General features: G+C 45.9%; 1 protein-coding gene across 2 annotated transcripts in view; it reads left to right on the top strand.

The window, feature by feature from the left end:
* The window catches only part of HAPLN1 (hyaluronan and proteoglycan link protein 1), a 217,309-nt gene that overhangs the window by 132,741 nt on the left and 64,439 nt on the right, over positions 1-20,129 (top strand). Inside the window, exon 2 of one of the 2 annotated variants that reach the window (XM_063963954.1) lies at positions 16,914-17,040. In XM_063963954.1, coding sequence (XP_063820024.1) covers positions 16,941-17,040 — 100 coding nt within the window. In that variant the 5' untranslated portion in view covers positions 16,914-16,940. Of the gene's footprint in view, positions 1-16,771; positions 17,041-20,129 lie in introns of those variants that run through there. The other variant, XM_063963953.1, reaches the window with a different exon arrangement.

Raw genomic sequence — 20,129 nt, 5'->3', positions numbered from 1 at the left:
CTAGACCTGCCAGGGAGGTGGGCTCAGCATGTAAAGAGATCCTCTGTGGTCACATGCTTGGCCATGCCCCACGAGCTAAAGGCCACTTAATCAGTGAGCTGAATCGCAAAACAATTCACTATGTAACACAAATAATTATTCTGCATGGTTAAACTTTGCAAATCTGTGTGTTGATTGACAGTTATGTGTGGGTTCCCCAAAGCACAATTTTTGTTTAGCTCAGATCAGTGGTATCGGCAGAAGTATATAATTTTATAATTTTATGTAGCCTTTTATATCATGTATCAAGAGCATCAGGCTTTTTCTTTTCTTCTAATTGAAGGTTACTAACTTTATTTGACTGAGTGCTAAGGAAGAATCTGACATGTGCCTTAATCATCCTCCTTACACACAATAAGAAATACGCCCACTGAACGCCTTTTTTTCTCCTTGTGTTCTATTTAACCTTTTATGAGTTGTTCCAGAATCACGCAGGATGGAAAAAGCAAAAATATCACTTCAAGGGCAATCCTGCTGCCACTTGAGGATCACGCCTCGATTCATTTCAAATTGCATTTTTCACTTTAAAAAATGAGTCTAACGTGCTGTAATATGCTGCTTCTAAACAGGATTGAGCCATGCAATTTAACTAGTCGAGTCCCATGACTAGTGGTGACTCTAGAGGTGGGGGTGCAGCACAATCCAAAATGCATATGGAAACCTACACCACCTACGCCCACCTACACTGCCAAACATCATCGGCTGGGACTCACTGGCAGTTGGTGTGGCTCCCCTATTTGAATTTTGGACTGTTCTGCAGCCCAACACCTCTGCAACTGCGCATGACCATTGTTGGCCAATCTGTCTATAAGATGAATCAGAATGTAGTGTTTGAAATGGTGAGAGCAACTTTGTTTGCTGTAATATTCCCAGAGTTCTGAGCGGCAGCATGTTATCAGCATGCCTCTCCATCTTGGACAGCAGTAAATGGATGGCTGCATGCTCAAAACCTTAGGAGCTCTTATTCCGAGTTGCACTTAAAGTGCCGCAACTGTCATCATTAGTATTGGCACTTGCACTTGGTGCAAGAGATCCATCAGAAACAGGATTCTTTTCAGCATATGCACAACTCATAGAGCTTTTTATACACATCCATGACACTCTCATGACACTTTCACAAGATGTAAAGTGTGGTCACGTTGTCACAGCCTCAAAATCACCTATTTCACAAAAAGACAGATCAAGCCAAAATAAGATGGGCATATGTAAAAACGCATAAATTGCATCTGCGCTGTATGCTGAAACTTACCATTTCTTCTTCCTCCATCTAGTGGGCACAGGGAGGATGATGGGTATAATAGCCTGGAGAGCAGAGTCTGGGCTCCCAGCATGCAATAGAAATTATTGCAGATTCTGCTTTTTAGCAGAATCTGCAATCTTACCTGAATAGGGTCCTAAGTCCCCACCCCATCACATGCCAGGAATGCACACAAAGATTTTGTCCCTCTTCACTGGAACAAGCTCCCTTGCTCTGTTACACTCTCCTCAACCTTGCAAAGCTTCAAACGGGCACTGAAAACGTTCCTGTTAAAGCATACCCTTCCGCATAACTCAGTCTTGATCCTCATGCCTTGGCCATCTCTGCCTAGCTTACTTCCTGACACCAGGCCACATATTACTTGCTAGTACCTCATGTCACCTGTCTGTCTACCTCTTCCCCTAGATTGTAAGCTCCTTGGATCAGGGCCCTCTTCCCTCCTGTTCTCACAGTCCTCTTCTCTTGCATTTCAGTTACAGCTCTCTCCTACTCAGTGACTGTCTATACCTGCATTGCCTCCTTCTTGTGACTGTTCATCTCTACCAATGGCTGCCCGCCCCAGGTGGTATGCAGATCACTTCTTTGCTTCCTGACATCTCAGCTGTATTGTGTACTGAGAACTGTGATGCTAATTGTTACCTGTGCTCTGTTTTAGTTTTCTGTGATGTTAATTTCTGTGTACCCTGTATTGTTCTAATGTGTGTTTTATGTACGGTGCTGCAAAACACTTGTGGTACCTTATAAATAAATTGTAATAATAATAATAATAATAATAATAATAATAACACACGTCTGACCCTGTGAGTCTCTTGTGTGCCTTAAACGCAGCTGAGCACGTGCTCAGTGCGACATAGACACAGACACAGAAGAAAAAACATTGTTCTGCAATGTATGCCAGCCAAGATGGCTGCCTCACCTTTTGCATGCTCTTGATCATCTGTATAAAACAGCTTAAATTCACCATAACAGACCTATGAATCATCATAAATACAGTATCCAAGGACTTACCTTTAACTTGTACTACTCTACACGGACATCTCATCAAAACCAATGGATTGCATTCTAGAGATGAGCGGGTTCGGTTTCTCTGAATCCGAACCCGCCCGAACTTCATGTTTTTTTACACGGGTCCGAGCGACTCGGATCTTCCCGCCTTGCTCGGTTAACCCGAGCGCGCCCGAACGTCATCATCACGCTGTCGGATTCTCGCGAGGCTCGGATTCTATCGCGAGACTCGGATTCTATATAAGGAGCCGCGCGTCGCGGCCATTTTCACACGTGCATTGAGATTGATAGGGAGAGGACGTGGCTGGCGTCCTCTCCGTTTAGAAATTAAAATAGATAGGAGAGTGAGAGTGAGACACTTCATTTACTTACTGGAGCTTAGGAGGAGTTATACTAGTGACTGATGACCAGTGACCTGACCACCAGTGCAGTTTTATAATTTATTATTATTTAATAATCCGTTCTGTTCTTGTTCTCTGCCTGAAAAAAACGATACACAGTGACTCAGTCACACTCACATACCATATCTGTGCTCAGCCCAGTGTGCTGCATCATCTATGTATAATATCTGACTGTGCTCACACAGCTTAATTGTGGGGGAGACTGGGGAGCAGTTATAGGTTATAGCAGGAGCCAGGAGTACATATTAAACAGTGCACACTTTTGCTGCCAGAGTGCCACTGCCAGTGTGACTGACCACTGACCACTGTGACCAGTGACCTGACCACACTGACCACCAGTATAGTATATTGTGATTGAATGTCTGCCTGAAAAAGTACACTCGTCGTGTGACTTGTGTGGTGTTTTTTTATTCTATAAAAATTAAAAAACTCATTCTGCTGACAGACAGTGTCCAGCAGGTCCGTCAATATATAATATATACCTGTCCGGCTGCAGTAGTGATATATATATATATATTTTATATCATTATTTATCATCCAGTCTATACTAGCAGCAGACACAGTACGGTAGTTCACGGCTGTAGCTACCTCTGTGTCGGCACTCGGCAGTCCATCCATAATTGTATACCACCTACCCGTGGTTTTTTTTTTCTTTCTTCTTTATACATACTACATCTCATTATCATCCAGTCTATATTAGCAGCAGACACAGTACAGTACGGTAGTCCACGGCTGTAGCTACCTCTGTGTCGGCACTCGGCAGTCCATCCATAATTGTATACCACCTACCCGTGGTTTTTTTTTTCTTTCTTCTTTATACATACTACATCTCATTATCATCCAGTCTATATTAGCAGCAGACACAGTACAGTACGGTAGTCCACGGCTGTAGCTACCTCTGTGTCGGCACTCGGCAGTCCATCCATAATTGTATACCACCTACCCGTGGTTTTTTTTTTCTTTCTTCTTTATACATACTACATCTCATTATCATCCAGTCTATATTAGCAGCAGACACAGTACAGTACGGTAGTCCACGGCTGTAGCTATCTCTGTGTCGGCACTTGGCAGTCCATCCATAATTGTATACCACCTACTCGTGGTTTTTTTTTTTCTTTCTTCTTTATACATACTACATCTCATTATCATCCAGTCTATATTAGCAGCAGACACAGTACAGTACGGTAGTCCACGGCTGTACCTACCTCTGTGTCGGCACTCGGCAGTCCATCCATAATTGTATACCACCTACCCGTGGTTTTTTTTTTCTTTCTTCTTTATACATACTACATCTCATTATCATCCAGTCTATATTAGCAGCAGACACAGTACAGTACGGTAGTCCACGGCTGTAGCTACCTCTGTGTCGGCACTCGGCAGTCCATCCATAATTGTATACCACCTACCCGTGGTTTTTTTTTCTTTCTTCTTTATACATACTACATCTCATTATCATCCAGTCTATATTAGCAGCAGACACAGTACAGTACGGTAGTCCACGGCTGTAGCTATCTCTGTGTCGGCACTCGGCAGTCCATCCATAATTGTATACTAGTATCCATCCATCTCCATTGTTTACCTGAGGTGCCTTTTAGTTGTGCCATATAAAATATGGAGAACAAAAATGTTGAGGTTCCAAAATTAGGGAAAGATCAAGATCCACTTCCACCTCGTGCTGAAGCTGCTGCCACTAGTCATGGCCGAGACGATGAAATGCCAGCAACGTCGTCTGCCAAGGCCGATGCCCAATGTCATAGTACAGAGCATGTCAAATCCAAAACACCAAATATCAGTAAAAAAAGGACTCCAAAACCTAAAATAAAATTGTCGGAGGAGAAGCATAAACTTGCCAATATGCCATTTACCACACGGAGTGGCAAGGAACGGCTGAGGCCCTGGCCTATGTTCATGGCTAGTGGTTCAGCTTCACATGAGGATGGAAGCACTCAGCCTCTCGCTAGAAAACTGAAAAGACTCAAGCTGGCAAAAGCACCGCAAAGAACTGTGCGTTCTTCGAAATCCCAAATCCACAAGGAGAGTCCAATTGTGTCGGTTGCGATGCCTGACCTTCCCAACACTGGACGTGAAGAGCATGCGCCTTCCACCATTTGCACGCCCCCTGCAAGTGCTGGAAGGAGCACCCGCAGTCCAGTTCCTGATAGTCAGATTGAAGATGTCAGTGTTGAAGTACACCAGGATGAGGAGGATATGGGTGTTGCTGGCGCTGGGGAGGAAATTGACCAGGAGGATTCTGATGGTGAGGTGGTTTGTTTAAGTCAGGCACCCGGGGAGACACCTGTTGTCCGTGGGAGGAATATGGCCGTTGACATGCCTGGTGAAAATACCAAAAAAATCAGCTCTTCAGTGTGGAGGTATTTCAACAGAAAAGCGGACAACAGGTGTCAAGCCGTGTGTTGCCTTTGTCAAGCTGTAATAAGTAGGGGTAAGGACGTTAACCACCTCAGAACATCCTCCCTTATACGTCACCTGCAGCGCATTCATAATAAGTCAGTGACAAGTTCAAAAACTTTGGGCGACAGCGGAAGCAGTCCACTGACCAGTAAATCCCTTCCTCTTGTAACCAAGCTCACGCAAACCACCCCACCAACTCCCTCAGTGTCAATTTCCTCCTTCCCCAGGAATGCCAATAGTCCTGCAGGCCATGTCACTGGCAATTCTGACGAGTCCTCTCCTGCCTTGGATTCCTCCGATGCATCCTTGCGTGTAACGCCTACTGCTGCTGCTGTTGTTGCTGCTGGGAGTCGATGGTCATCCCAGAGGGGAAGTCGTAAGCCCACTTGTACTACTTCCAGTAAGCAATTGACTGTTCAACAGTCCTTTGCGAGGAAGATGAAATATCACAGCAGTCATCCTGCTGCAAAGCGGATAACTGAGGCCTTGACAACTATGTTGGTGTTAGACGTGCGTCCGGTATCCGCCGTTAGTTCACAGGGAACTAGACAATTTATTGAGGCAGTGTGCCCCCGTTACCAAATACCATCTAGGTTCCACTTCTCTAGGCAGGCGATACCGAGAATGTACACGGACGTCAGAAAAAGACTCACCAGTGTCCTAAAAAATGCAGTTGTACCCAATGTCCACTTAACCACGGACATGTGGACAAGTGGAGCAGGGCAGGGTCAGGACTATATGACTGTGACAGCCCACTGGGTAGATGTATGGACTCCCGCCGCAAGAACAGCAGCGGCGGCACCAGTAGCAGCATCTCGCAAACGCCAACTCTTTCCTAGGCAGGCTACGCTTTGTATCACCGGTTTCCAGAATACGCACACAGCTGAAAACCTCTTACGGCAACTGAGGAAGATCATCGCGGAATGGCTTACCCCAATTGGACTCTCCTGTGGATTTGTGGCATCGGACAACGCCAGCAATATTGTGTGTGCATTAAATATGGGCAAATTCCAGCACGTCCCATGTTTTGCACATACCTTGAATTTGGTGGTGCAGAATTTTTTTAAAAACGACAGGGGCGTGCAAGAGATGCTGTCAGTGGCCAGAAGAATTGCGGGACACTTTCGGCGTACAGGCACCACGTACAGAAGACTGGAGCACCACCAAAAACTACTGAACCTGCCCTGCCTTCATCTGAAGCAAGAAGTGGTAACGAGGTGGAATTCAACCCTCTATATGCTTCAGAGGTTGGAGGAGCAGCAAAAGGCCATTCAAGCCTATACAATTGAGCACGATATAGGAGGTGGAATGCACCTGTCTCAAGCGCAGTGGAGAATGATTTCAACGTTGTGCAAGGTTCTGATGCCCTTTGAACTTGCCACACGTGAAGTCAGTTCAGACACTGCCAGCCTGAGTCAGGTCATTCCCCTCATCAGGCTTTTGCAGAAGAAGCTGGAGACATTGAAGTAGGAGCTAACACGGAGCGATTCCGCTAGGCATGTGGGACTTGTGGATGGAGCCCTTAATTCGCTTAACAAGGATTCACGGGTGGTCAATCTGTTGAAATCAGAGCACTACATTTTGGCCACCGTGCTCGATCCTAGATTTAAAGCCTACCTTGGATCTCTCTTTCCGGCAGACACAAGTCTGCTGGGGTTGAAAGACCTGCTGGTGAGAAAATTGTCAAGTCAAGCGGAACGCGACCTGTCAACATCTCCTCCTTCACATTCTCCCGCAACTGGGGGTGCGAGGAAAAGGCTCAGAATTCCGAGCCCACCCGCTGGCGGTGATGCAGGGCAGTCTGGAGCGACTGCTGATGCTGACATCTGGTCCGGACTGAAGGACCTGACAACGATTACGGATACGGACATGTCGTCTACTGGCACTGCATATGATTCTCTCCCCATTGAAAGAATGGTGGAGGATTATATGAGTGACCGCATCCAAGTAGGCACGTCAGACAGTCCGTACTTATACTGGCAGGAAAAAGAGGCAATTTGGAGGCCCTTGCACAAACTGGCTTTATTCTACCTAAGTTGCCCTCCCACAAGTGTGTACTCCGAAAGAGTGTTTAGTACCGCCGCTCACCTTGTCAGCAATCGGCGTACGAGGTTACATCCAGAAAATGTGGAGAAGATGATGTTCATTAAAATGAATTATAATCAATTCCTCCGCGGAGACATTGACCAGCAGCAATTGCCTCCACAAAGTACACAGGGAGCTGAGATGGTGGATTCCAGTGGGGACGAATTGATAATCTGTGAGGAGGGGGATGTACACGGTGATATATCGGAGGATGATGATGAGGTGGACATCTTGCCTCTGTAGAGCCAGTTTGTGCAAGGAGAGATTAATTGCTTCTTTTTTGGTGGGGGTCCAAACCAACCCGTCATATCAGTCACAGTCGTGTGGCAGACCCTGTCACTGAAATGATGGGTTGGTTAAAGTGTGCATGTCCTGTTTATACAACATAAGGGTGGGTGGGAGGGCCCAAGGACAATTCCATCTTGCACCTCTTTTTTCTTTAATTTTTCTTTGCGTCATGTGCTGTTTGGGGAGGGTTTTTTGGAAGGGACATCCTGCGTGACACTGCAGTGACACTCCTAGATGGGCCCGGTGTTTGTGTCGGCCACTAGGGTCGCTTATCTTACTCACACAGCTACCTCATTGCGCCTCTTTTTTTCTTTGCGTCATGTGCTGTTTGGGGAGGGTTTTTTGGAAGGGACATCCTGCGTGACACTGCAGTGACACTCCTAGATGGGCCCGGTGTTTGTGTCGGCCACTAGGGTCGCTTATCTTACTCACACAGCTACCTCATTGCGCCTCTTTTTTTCTTTGCGTCATGTGCTGTTTGGGGAGGGTTTTTTGGAAGGGACATCCTGCGTGACACTGCAGTGCCACTCCTAGATGGGCCCGGTGTTTGTGTCGGCCACTAGGGTCGCTTATCTTACTCACACAGCTACCTCATTGCGCCTCTTTTTTTCTTTGCGTCATGTGCTGTTTGGGGAGGTTTTTTTGGAAGGGACATCCTGCGTGACACTGCAGTGACACTCCTAGATGGGCCCGGTGTTTGTGTCGGCCACTAGGGTCGCTTATCTTACTCACACAGCTACCTCATTGCGCCTCTTTTTTTCTTTGCGTCATGTGCTGTTTGGGGAGGGTTTTTTGGAAGGGACATCCTGCGTGACACTGCAGTGACACTCCTAGATGGGCCCAGTGTTTGTGTCGGCCACTAGGGTCGCTTATCTTACTCACACAGCTACCTCATTGCGCCTCTTTTTTTCTTTGCGTCATGTGCTGTTTGGGGGGGGTTTTTGGAAGGGACATCCTGCGTGACACTGCAGTGCCACTCCTAGATGGGCCAGGTGTTTGTGTCGGCCACTAGGGTCGCTTAGCTTAGTCATCCAGCGACCTCGGTGCAAATTTTAGGACTAAAAATAATATTGTGAGGTGTGAGGTATTCAGAATAGACTGAAAATGAGTGGAAATTATGGTTTTTGAGGTTAATAATACTTTGGGATCAAAATGACCCCCAAATTCTATGATTTAAGCTGTTTTTTAGGTTTTTTGGAAAAAAACACCCGAATCCAAAACACACCCGAATCCGACAAAAAAAATTCGGTTAGGTTTTGCCAAAACGCGGTCGAACCCAAAACACGGCCGCGGAACCGAACCCAAAACCAAAACACAAAACCCGAAAAATTTCCGGCGCTCATCTCTATTGCATTCTTGTGTTGAGGAATATACCCATTGGATAAAAGAGCAGCAATAGGTTATAGCAATAACGATTATAGCAATTAAAATACAAGATGGCACTGCAGATGATTGCCTCGGAGCTATGCAGCTCAGCCAAAATACCTGTTGCCCCTTGTTTTCCACTGCCCTTGTCTACCCACCGGTGACCAAATGCAGCAGGGAAGCCCTCCTAAGTTGGAGCGCTCCCACGGTACTTACCCCACGTTTGGGCCCGTCGGCGGGTGGATCAGCGGCCCTTGCAGCCCTCACTGCCCCATGTGGCAGGGATGCAGACGTCATGGACGCCAAAGTGGATGACCCAGCGGCTGCGCCCCTGCCCCCCCCCCCCCCCCCCGAAGCTCGGGCGGTGACTGGCGGGTGGATCGGTGGCCACGGAAAGAGAATGACGGAGGCCCCTATGTCGGCCCTAGTAGAAGAGTCTGAGCTCAGAGGATAGGCTGTCGCGCAGGTGCCCTAGTGAGGTGGCAGCGGTGAGGGCACCGGTCTGCACTTCCGGCGATCCTGCTCTCGAACGTGCGCTCACTGGCAAAGAAGTTCGATGAACTGTCCCTCCGTCTGTGCAGCGCAGGGTCAGGCATTACATTTATAAATATATAAGGGGACAATACACAGAGCTTGCGGGGGATCTGTTTTTGGTAAGATCATCACAGACGATGTGTGGACACCCACTTCGGTTAGAGGAGATTTCGCACACAGAGTCAAAAAGGTTTTGTGCACAGTAAGGACAACACATGTTTGGAATTCCCTGTCAGAGAGTTTAGTAATGGCGGACTCGATTATTACTTTTAAGAATGGGCTAGATAAATTCCTTATGGATAAGGATATACAGGGTTATGGTGCGTAGTCACGCACTGTAGTTATTAAAAAAAGAGGGATAAGGAATAAACACAACAGATGACATTAGCAACAGACAAAATCAGTCCTAAAAAATAACATAGTGTAGATGACCAGACATAAGTTGAACTCGATGGACAAATTGTCTTTTTTTAACCTCAAAAACTATGTTACTATGTTACTATTATAGGGTTGTCCATTCTCTACTTTATGGAGACGTGGCTGGACGACCATATTGCGGACAACCCGATATCTCTGCCGGACTTCTGTCTCTTCAGGGCTGATCGCTCCAAGGTTCTCTCAGGAAAAACGAAGGGTGGTGGCATCTGCTTCTACATCAATGACAGATGGTGCACCAATGTCACGATCCTAGGCAAATCATGCAACCCTCACCTGGAGATGATAAGTATCAACTTCTATTCCCCCCTGGGAATATGCCTCAGTTGTCCTTGTGGGGGTGTACTCCCCCCCTCACCTGCACGAACGAAGCCTTGCACCACCTGGCCGTATGCATATCCGACACAGAACAAAAACACCCAGCCTCTCTGCTTATAGTGCTGGGCGACTTCAATAGAAGTAACCTGAGCAAGGAGCTACCTAAGTACAAACAAGTCACGTGTCCCACTAGGGAAGGGCGCACCCTTGGCCACTGCTACACTACCCTCAAGTCTACCTTCCAGTCTATCCCGCGTGGTGCAGTTGGCCTATCTGACCACTGCCTCGTCCACCTACTCCCTACCTGTACACAGAAGCTGAGAGTGGTTAAGCCTGCCGACAAGACTCTTAAGAAATGGACCAATGAGGCTAAGATGAAGCTCCAGGCATGCTTCGACTGCACGAATGGGGGGTCTTCGAAGCCTCGGCAACCGACTTGAATGACCTGATAGACACTGTCACATCCTACATCAGCTATTGTGAGGACATGTGTGTACCTACCAAGACTTAACGCATATACAACAACAACAAGCCCTGGTTCAACACCCAGCTCAGGCAACTTCGTTGGGCGAAAGAGGAGGCCTATAGCAGAGGTGACAGAGCACTATACAACCAAACTAGGAACTCTCTGACTAAAGAAATCAGGCTATCAAAACAGCAGTTCTCGGACAAGCTGACAAACGATCTCTCCACCAATGACCCCGTATCTGTATGGAAAGGAATGCAATCCATAACCACCTACAAGAAAACATTGAAGTCCACCACCATGCACCAAGACCCAGCGGACGAGCTGAACCACTTTTATTGCAGGTTCACAAAAGAAGTTCCCTGCAATCACCTCTACTATGCCCCGAACACTGACTGACATCTCCAGGCAATGCAAGTTGCCCAAGAAGAGGTGGAGGCACTGTTCAAAAGGGCCAAACACAGGAAAGCTCCAGGTCCTGATGGAGTGTCACTATCTGCCCTGAGGGTATGTGCGGGTCATGCCCCCATATTCACCAAGCTCTTCAACAAATCGCTGGAGCTGCAGAAAGTCCCTTCCTGCCTCAAAAGGTCCACTATCGTCCCGGTCCCCAAGACACTCTCTACCACGAACCTGAACGACTACAGGCTGATAGCACCGACGTCTGTAGTCTAGAAAATGTTTGAGCGTCTGGTTTTGAATCACCTGAAAACTGTGACTGGCCCCCAACTGAACCCCCTACAGTTTGCCTATTATTCAAATCGATGTGTCGAGGATGCAGTCAACCTGGGCCTGCACTACATTCTACAAGCACCTAGACATTCCGAGGGTCCTATTTGTTGTTTGTCGATTTCAGTTCGGACTTCAATACAATCGTCCCCAGCATCCTACACCCCAAATTACTTTGCCTAGGGGTCCCAGAAGCTACCTGTTCCTGGATAGTAGACTTCCTGACAGATATGACACAGGTGGTGAAAGCGGGGGAATTCACCTCTCAAGCGTGATCTATTAGTACAGGGGCCCCTCAGGGCTGTGTCCTCTCAACCCTGCTCTTCTCCCTGTACATAAATGACTGCACCTCAGAGGCGCAATCAGTAAAGATCATCAGATTCGCTGACGACACCACCGTCATCGGCCTCATCAAGGACGTGGACGAATTGGCCTATAGACAGGAAGTAGACCGGTTGGCCCAGTGGTGCAGCCACAACAACCTTGAGCTCAAACCCCTCAAAACCGCTAACGATTGCTGAAAGTGTGGTTTTGCTAGTGGACTCCTTCACGTTCCTAGGGACCACAATCTCCCAGGACCTTAACACAGGGCCGTCCCCGCCAGGTCCACCAGAAGTCTCAAAAGTTTCTTTCCCCAAGCGGTCCACCTGCTGAACTCCTGAACATTGACTGACTAGACGTACATGTAACTCACTTGTGTCCCTGCAGTATTCCTATCTGTATGACTTTACTTGCTCCCCCACCCCACCTGCTTATCTGTTACCTACTTGGCTGTTGTATAGCAAACTAGCAAACCGAAGACAAAGTATTAGTATACGCAAGTATACCTGGCCAATACCTGATTCTGATCCTGATTCTGTAGTGCATGCTACTCAGAATCAGACTTAGCTTTGGAAATAGCAGTACTGCTAAGTGACTAACTTTAAAGTGGACGTGACATATGATCAGGTGTAATTGATATCTGTAAGACTTCCTTAAATAGAGAAATACAAACAGGCAACATACGGAAGAGGGATATTGTATGCAATGGATATATAATATTTAGAAGACCCAGACTCAGAATCTGGACTTCTAGGAAAACCATTTCTATCATTTTGGATGTACAGATTTTCCATGCTTTGCATTTTCAATACATTAAGTGATTCATGACCCCCGTTGTCTAATACTTTATTGTGTCTATATTTGCATATGTTATAGATATTTTTATAATATTCTGTAAAGTTAAAATATATTTTTTAGACTATATATATGGGATCTATGTAGTTACTTACCACAGCACACACAAAGGGTGGTATCCTATTAGTAATAATAGGCTTTTTAGCCCGGTAATGCTATTGGGCTATCCAATTATAGCCCATTTTTACAGTGCTGTAAATCACCGGTTATCAGCTGATAACACATGGGATCCGTGATAACATCGCAGACCCATGTGTTTGCGTCCGATAACGGTTCTCCTGGGGCTGGTTATTGGGGATTCTGCTTCGAAGCATAATCCCTGATAAATGCCAGTTTACGGGCTAATTGGTTAGCTTGGGGGAATCCAATTAGCTGTGGTAACTCACCACAGCTAATAGGATACCACCCAGAAAGTCACAAATAGCACTTTGTGATTTGGGGGCATATTTATCAACAGTGGCGGCTCCTACTTACAATTAGTAGGGGGCTTAACCTTTTCGATATGCCCATTTCAAAGTTCAAAAAATCATTACAACTGATGAATGCTGCAAGGGCATTGGAGATCCTCTTTTCGCCTGCCTATATCTCAGTGGTTTCGGAGAATTGACAGACACATTCTAATGGAAGATCTTCCATCCTGCTCGAAACTGTCCTCCTCTGACTTTCCTGCCACTTGGCATGCATGGCTATACTTTAAAGAGACCTCAGACTATGCTTTCTACGCTGCTGTAATCTTACCCCCTCTTGTCCCGACTCTTAGATGACACAGTTGTCTTCTTTTGTTCTTTCTCCTCTCTTGGATAACTCCTTCTCTTTTTACTTCTTTCTTTCTCTCTATCTTTATAATTGCTTTTGATATATATATATCTGTGTTTCCTTTAAACAGCACAGTGGAATGCTATATTTTGAGATATTTCATATGTCTATAATTGGGGGACTATATTGCACCCTGGGACCTTTTATATATATATATATATATATATATATATATATATATATATATATATATAATTCTTCTTTTTGCTGTACCTTACTATGTTGGTGTATTCCAGCTAAACCACTTATGATAATGTGTATGTTTTGCTGTTTTGTTTCAATAAACACTGATTGCAAAAAAATGGACTGCACCGACTAAAGCCCATAGAAGCCAGCTCTCTGCTTATCGCAGCCTGGTCTGGCAGTCCCAGAGGGAGGAAACACCTCCCAATGGGATTGCTTTGTGTGTCTGTGACCACTGCCAGTCACAGTGAAGCCTTTGCAATCAGGAACTGGCAAATTTTACCTGACTGGCCCACAGGGGAAATCCCTGGTGGGCCCTACTGCCTGGGGCCCCACCTCCCCCTCTAGGGATCAGGTTCCAGACTGTGCACTTGAATTATACATTATACATATGTCACCTTATACTGAACAGGTCTATGATGTGATCTCTACAGTGTATTGCTGTTATTAATCTGTTACATTATTATGATGCACTGCCAGTATTTACTACAGTATATATCTATCAAGGGGTCCAGCCCATGCACTCTCTGATGGTTACCACAGCCTCTGTAGCAGCTGGCCACACCCCCTTTGGATTTTAGTTACACCCCCTCCAGAGACTGGCCACACCCCTAAACATGTGCCCCTATCACTGCATTCCCCCAGTGGGCCCTTCATGCCCCAGTCCGACACTGCCTGGGGGGGCTGCAAACCTGCAGCCCATAGGTAAAATAAGCCACTGTTTATCAAGCCCATTTTTCATAAAATGATACATAATGATCCATAAAATTATACATAATGCTACATAATGATGCATAATGTTTTGTATCCTGGCTATGGGCGTTATTCTGTGGTGGATGCAGAAGAGCTTGCAGCAATGTCTATTGACGGTCACCAGACTGCGACTATAGGCAAATGCCAACACAAACTCTTTCCCTTGCGTACAGTACATCCATGCAACCGGGAGTGCGCATTCCACTTTCAGCATCAGTAATACCGCTTGGTACATTCTTATGGCAGGTGCGGTTTCTCCATCTGACTATAGACTCCTATTTCTGCTGTGTAGGCAGCCACTTCCAGTGCCACGGCCAAGACATATCCATAATGCGCCCATTAAAGGGTTCAGTTTTGAATGTTTTTCTAGTTATCTCCCAGTTAGTGTCCAGAAATGCACTTTTCAACAGAGCCCTTGCAGGCTCATTGGACACCCAGGGGTGGGAATAGACCCTGCATTTCAGCTGCCGGCATTGTGAGCACTCGGGTCTCTGGCATCGGCATTGTGACTGCCGGGATCCAGATCGCCAATCACATGACCGCATCCTATAAATCGAACCATTCCCCAAAAGTGTAGCTTTTCCTAGCTTTGTGCCAAATGCTGCCACCACCTGAGAGTGGTAGTAGCTGCTTTATGCTTATGGAGGCATTTTCAGGGGAAACAGATGATGGATCTCACCATCCTTTTCCCACAGCCTCAATCCTCAGGAATGACACTGTGCTCATATGCAGTATCAGTAACTGTGGAGGAGTCTTTTGAAAATATGACAGAATCCAACAATGTGCCCAGTTCACTATTTGCAGGGGCAGTGTGAAAGAACTGGCCTTGTATTAATTAATTAATTAATTAAGCAAAAAAAAAAAAAAAGATTATTCCCTTATCAATGCCGACTGATACTAATCGCGGCACTGTCACAATTATTAATACATATATACCTTTCTCACATGGTTATCAGGCCTATTTTATATGACTTATATTACAGTATATGAATTATTACATGTCTGGACATTTCTAATCATATTGACAGCATATACCAGGCATTCCCAACCACGGTCCTCAAGGCACACTAATAGGCCCTACACACTGGCCGATTTTTTGAAAGATATGAACGATCTCGTTCATAAATGAACGAGAACTCGTTCATATCTTTCAGTGAGGAGACTTAAGCGATGAACGATGCGCGTCCCCGCGCTCGTTCATCGCTGGTCTCCCGTCGGCTGTGCATGCAGGCCAATATGGACGATCTCGTCCATATTTGCCTGCACTTCAATGCAGCCGCGTGACGGGGGGAGTGAAGAAACTTCACTCCCCCCGTCACTGCCCCCCCGCCGCCGGGTCGCTCGTCGGCCGTATCGGCCGTCGGGCACCTCGGCGGCACATCGCCAAGTGAGTAGGGCCCATAACAGTGCAGGTTTTAGTGATATCCAGGCTTCAGCACAGGTGACTTAATTAGTAGTTCAGTTATTTTGATTTAACCATCTGTGCTGCAGCCTGGATATCACTAAATCCTGCACTGTTGATGTGCCTTGAGGACCGTGGTTGGGAATGCCTGGCATATACCATATAATCCATTTGCTTAATAATAATAATAATAATAATAATAATATTTTTACTGTATGTCAGCACTTTTCCATAAACAAGATTTGTCATAAAATTTGAGACTGGTTCACTAAATTACCTTTAAATTAATTGTAAAGCACAACGGAATATACTGCGCTATATAAGAAACTATTAATAAATAAATAAATAAATAAATACTAACTGGGAGTAAAATATATGAATTTATCTTGATAAAGTCAAAATAAAATTAATTGTATTCTAGAAGTCATCTGTCTTTGCCAAGAAATGAGGAAACCTTAAACTAATAAATGTTGGCTGGCCACGCTATTTAATATTTAATTACTTCTCATGCAAATTTTAATATACTAGAATTTGACACGGATATATTTCCAATTTCATATATACTGTGTTGAAGACTTTTTATAATGTTATATGACTTTGTAATCTCTGTAGGACCCCCTGTAAGTTCCATTTTTACCTCTTTGTCTATTTTGTACTTTCATCTTCTGATTGTAGTAGATAGAGGCAGGGAATCTATGTGCAGTGCGTATACTGTACCTCTGCTGATTGCAGTGGCTGGCCAAGCACATGAATAAGTGTGTCAGCATTCCAGGTAACAATTAATTGAGAATCAATCTGTGCAGCTGCAGCGGTAGCGTTCTGTACTATCATGCCGTGAAACTGCACCATATTTAACACTTAACACATAATCAAGTTAAAAATGCAATTGATATACAGTAGCAGTGAAATGGAAACAGCTATTCTAAATAGTTTTAATTTAGTGTAACAATGCTTTAATCAAACAATCGATATGTCTACTCTATTGTGTATAATTAAGTAACAAAAAATTAATAAAACATTACTATATGACTTAAACAGCTCAGTACTTTAGTACTATATATTGCTGCTTTAGATTCTTGTTGTAACATTTACCTCATCCTGTATCAGTTGCAGTAACTTCTGTAGTCAGAGCAGGGAAAGCGTTTCCCCACTGATGGTGAGGCTGTAACAAGTTAGGCAGCAGGATCAGCAGAGACGTTGGAGGTTTCCTACTTTTCACAAGCCTCTTCCTATGTTATGCATTTTCAGTGAGGAAGATCCATTTGGTATCTGAAGATGAAGAGGATACTTTTCCTGGTGCTAATTTCTTTCTGCTGGGCTGATCACCATGCTAGTATCTCCACACTGCACCATGATCGAATCATTCACGTCCACGGTAAGTCTACGGTAACAGTATGCAGGCGGATTTATTTTGGGCATATATGTGATGTACAGTATAGTGCTGTTTGCTTCCTGGCTCTGGGTCTCAGATTATGCTGCATTGACATCCTACCTGTCTTACTTTTGCTCAGTTTGCATTCGTATTCTCATTCTGCAGGGTCTGCTGTTTGTAATGACGTGTACAACCTTAGTATTGCATTTATTTATTACAATATCAATGGTCTGTTTCAGGCATCCTTCTACATGTGCACCCATTTACTGTAATGTTACTGCAGTGTCCTTCATACTAAACATAGGGTATATATTAATAGCCTAATAAGTGAAACGCTGCCTTTATTTTTGGTACAGGGCTTACCTTAGCTGATAGCTGTGTTCTACAATTCATATTTATTAGTTATTTTCATTTATGGGTTTTTTCCTACCTATGAAGCATGCATCTGCAGCAAGATCTCAGTCTGCAGTGCATGTCAGCTTTCAGTTTTGGCATTAGTACTGTAGTTAAAAGTCCCGATGCCAGGAATATTCAAAGCCTGCACATTGTTCGTCTGTGGCACATTTGGACAGTGTATATTTATTTGTTGGACAAAAATAGAACAGTTAAATGTAAAATGGGCTCGCATTCACTTGTAAATGGAAAAGATTACATTTCATGTGACAAGAACCATTAAAGAATGTAACATATATTAATGACAGCTGTAGGTCTTAAAACGTGATATGTGGAGCTCATTAAGATGCCCTGTAGTATGTATTCTGCTGCCAGATAGGCCGTACACATTTATTGTCTTACAGGCCCCTCTCTGACAGAAATACTTTTGTAGGCGCTATGCAAACTGAGATATAAATGCCCACTGTGATGCCAGGATTTCAGCTCAGCCCACGTGTGAACGTGATGTTTAGCAAGATTCAAATGCATAACTGCTAATTAGTTAATTGCACACAAAAAAAATTCTGTGAAAAGGGAAAAATTATTTTGTTTGTATAGAGAAATACAGTATGTCAAAATTGTAGCTGCATATGTAGCTTCTATGGCTCAGCCTTTACAGGTGTATTGGTAGTCGTGCTGTAATGCTGGCATTGCCTGGCTTTTATTTTTTTATCTGTCTCTAGCTGTGGCGTCACAACGAGTGGTGCAGGCCACACTCGGTGGGTGACACCAAAGTGCCAACTCCTCTTCAGTGACAGGAGCCTGGTGCTGCACTGTGACATTTACACATAGCACCCGACTCCTGTCAGCAGGGGCGGATCCAGAAGAAAATGATAGGGGGGGCACCATGGAAGGGGCAAGTACATTTGCGTGCGGCTTCGGTGCATGTGAGGTGGCGCTTCTTATACAATGCCCACAGTTGTAGCACTCATTATGCAATGTCCACTGTACTGGTAGTGTCCCTTATATAGACCCCATAGTAGTGGTGTCCCTTATGCAATGCCCGTATTGCCCCCAGTAGTAATGTTGCCTGTAGTAATGCCCCCAGTCATTATGCCCCCAGTGGTAATGCCCCTGCAGTTATGACCCCAGTAGTTTAGCCACCAGTAGTAATGCCCCCCTATAGTTTGCCCCATTGTAGTTTAGCCCCTGTAGTTATGCCCCCCTTATAGTTTAGCCACCAGTAGTAATGCCCCCCTGTAGTTTGCCCCATTGCATTTTAGCCCCTGTAGTTATGCCCCCCTTATAGTTTAGCCTCCAGTAGTAATGCCCCCAATAGTTTGGCCCCTGTAGTTATGCCCCCAGTAGTTTGGCTCCCCCTGTAGTTTAGCCCCCAAGTAGTAATACCCCCAATAGTTTGGCCCCTGTAGTTATGCCCCCAGTAGTTTGGCTCCCCCTGTAGTTTAGCCCCCAAGTAGTAATGCCCCTGTAGTTTAGCCCCCAAGTAGTAATGCCCCCTGTAGGTGCCCCCCAGTAATAATGCCCCCAGTAGCTTCCCCCCCCCCAGTAATAATGCCCCCAGTAGCTGCCCCCCCAGTAGTGATGCCCCCAGTTATAATGCCCCCAGTAGTAATGCCCCCCCTCAGTAGTAATGCCCCTTGTTGATGCCCCCCCAGTAGTAATGCCCCTTGTTGGTGCCCCCCCAGTAGTATTGTCCCCCCGTAGTTTCCCCCAGGAGATGCCCCCGCTGCATTAAGGAAGAAAAAAACATAATACTTACCGAGCCCCGTTCCCGCGCCATTGCAGTCCTCCTTCTGGCTGGCGTCCTCTCCTCAGTACTATGAGAGAGACGTCATGACTGACGTCTCTCCCATAGCGCACGGCACAGTGACAGCGCCGGAAGCCGGAGCTCAGTACTGAGCTCCTGCCTCCGGCTACCGCTGTGCAGGGAGACGGGCGCCCGCTGGTAACACAATCTCAGCGGGCGCCCGTCATCTCCCTGTGCGGCGCCGACACCGCGGGGGGGGGACGGGGGACGGAGGGGGGGAAGCCACAAATGACAGGGGGGGCACGGGCCCAAGTGCCCCCCCCCTGGATCCGCCACTGCCTGTCAGTGTGTAAGAGCCGGCACTGTACTACTCTTACTGGTCTCTGGGGGCTGCCCAGACATTAAATGCACCGCCCTGGGTGTCACCTTTATTAGTGACACCCTTGGTTTCTGCCTATACCCTCTCATTCTGTCCATCCCTCCCCACACGCACGCACACACACACACACACACACACACACACACACACACACACACACACACACACACACTTTCTCTCTTCCACCTGTACTGTGGGCCTAATACAGAGGTGGATGCTATGCCAATGTTTGTGGAGACCGGAGCATTTTTTTTAGTATTGATTACAGCCAGCGGTCGCACTAAGGACTTGGACGCAGTGTTAATGACAGACAGGCAGCGTTTGTGGGTGGTAACCGAGGTGTCGTGAGTCATATGCAGATGTGTTGCAACCATTTGGGTGGGGGGGGGAGGGATGTCTAAGTCTGCAACTCTGTCTGTATGCAAAGTTAAAATTACTCTATTGTTTACTTCAGACGGACATTCTAGGCTGGCTCAGGTGAATGATGATGCGACCAATGTGCTACCAGTGCTGTGCATTTGTACGACCGACTACCATATGCCTGCAGCTGCAACATTTGTAGATGTTTGCAAA

The sequence above is a fragment of the Pseudophryne corroboree genome, chromosome 1 (genome assembly GCF_028390025.1).
Source record: "Pseudophryne corroboree isolate aPseCor3 chromosome 1, aPseCor3.hap2, whole genome shotgun sequence".
Lineage (NCBI taxonomy): Eukaryota > Metazoa > Chordata > Amphibia > Anura > Myobatrachidae > Pseudophryne > Pseudophryne corroboree.
This window is presented reverse-complemented; position numbering and strand designations above follow the sequence as displayed.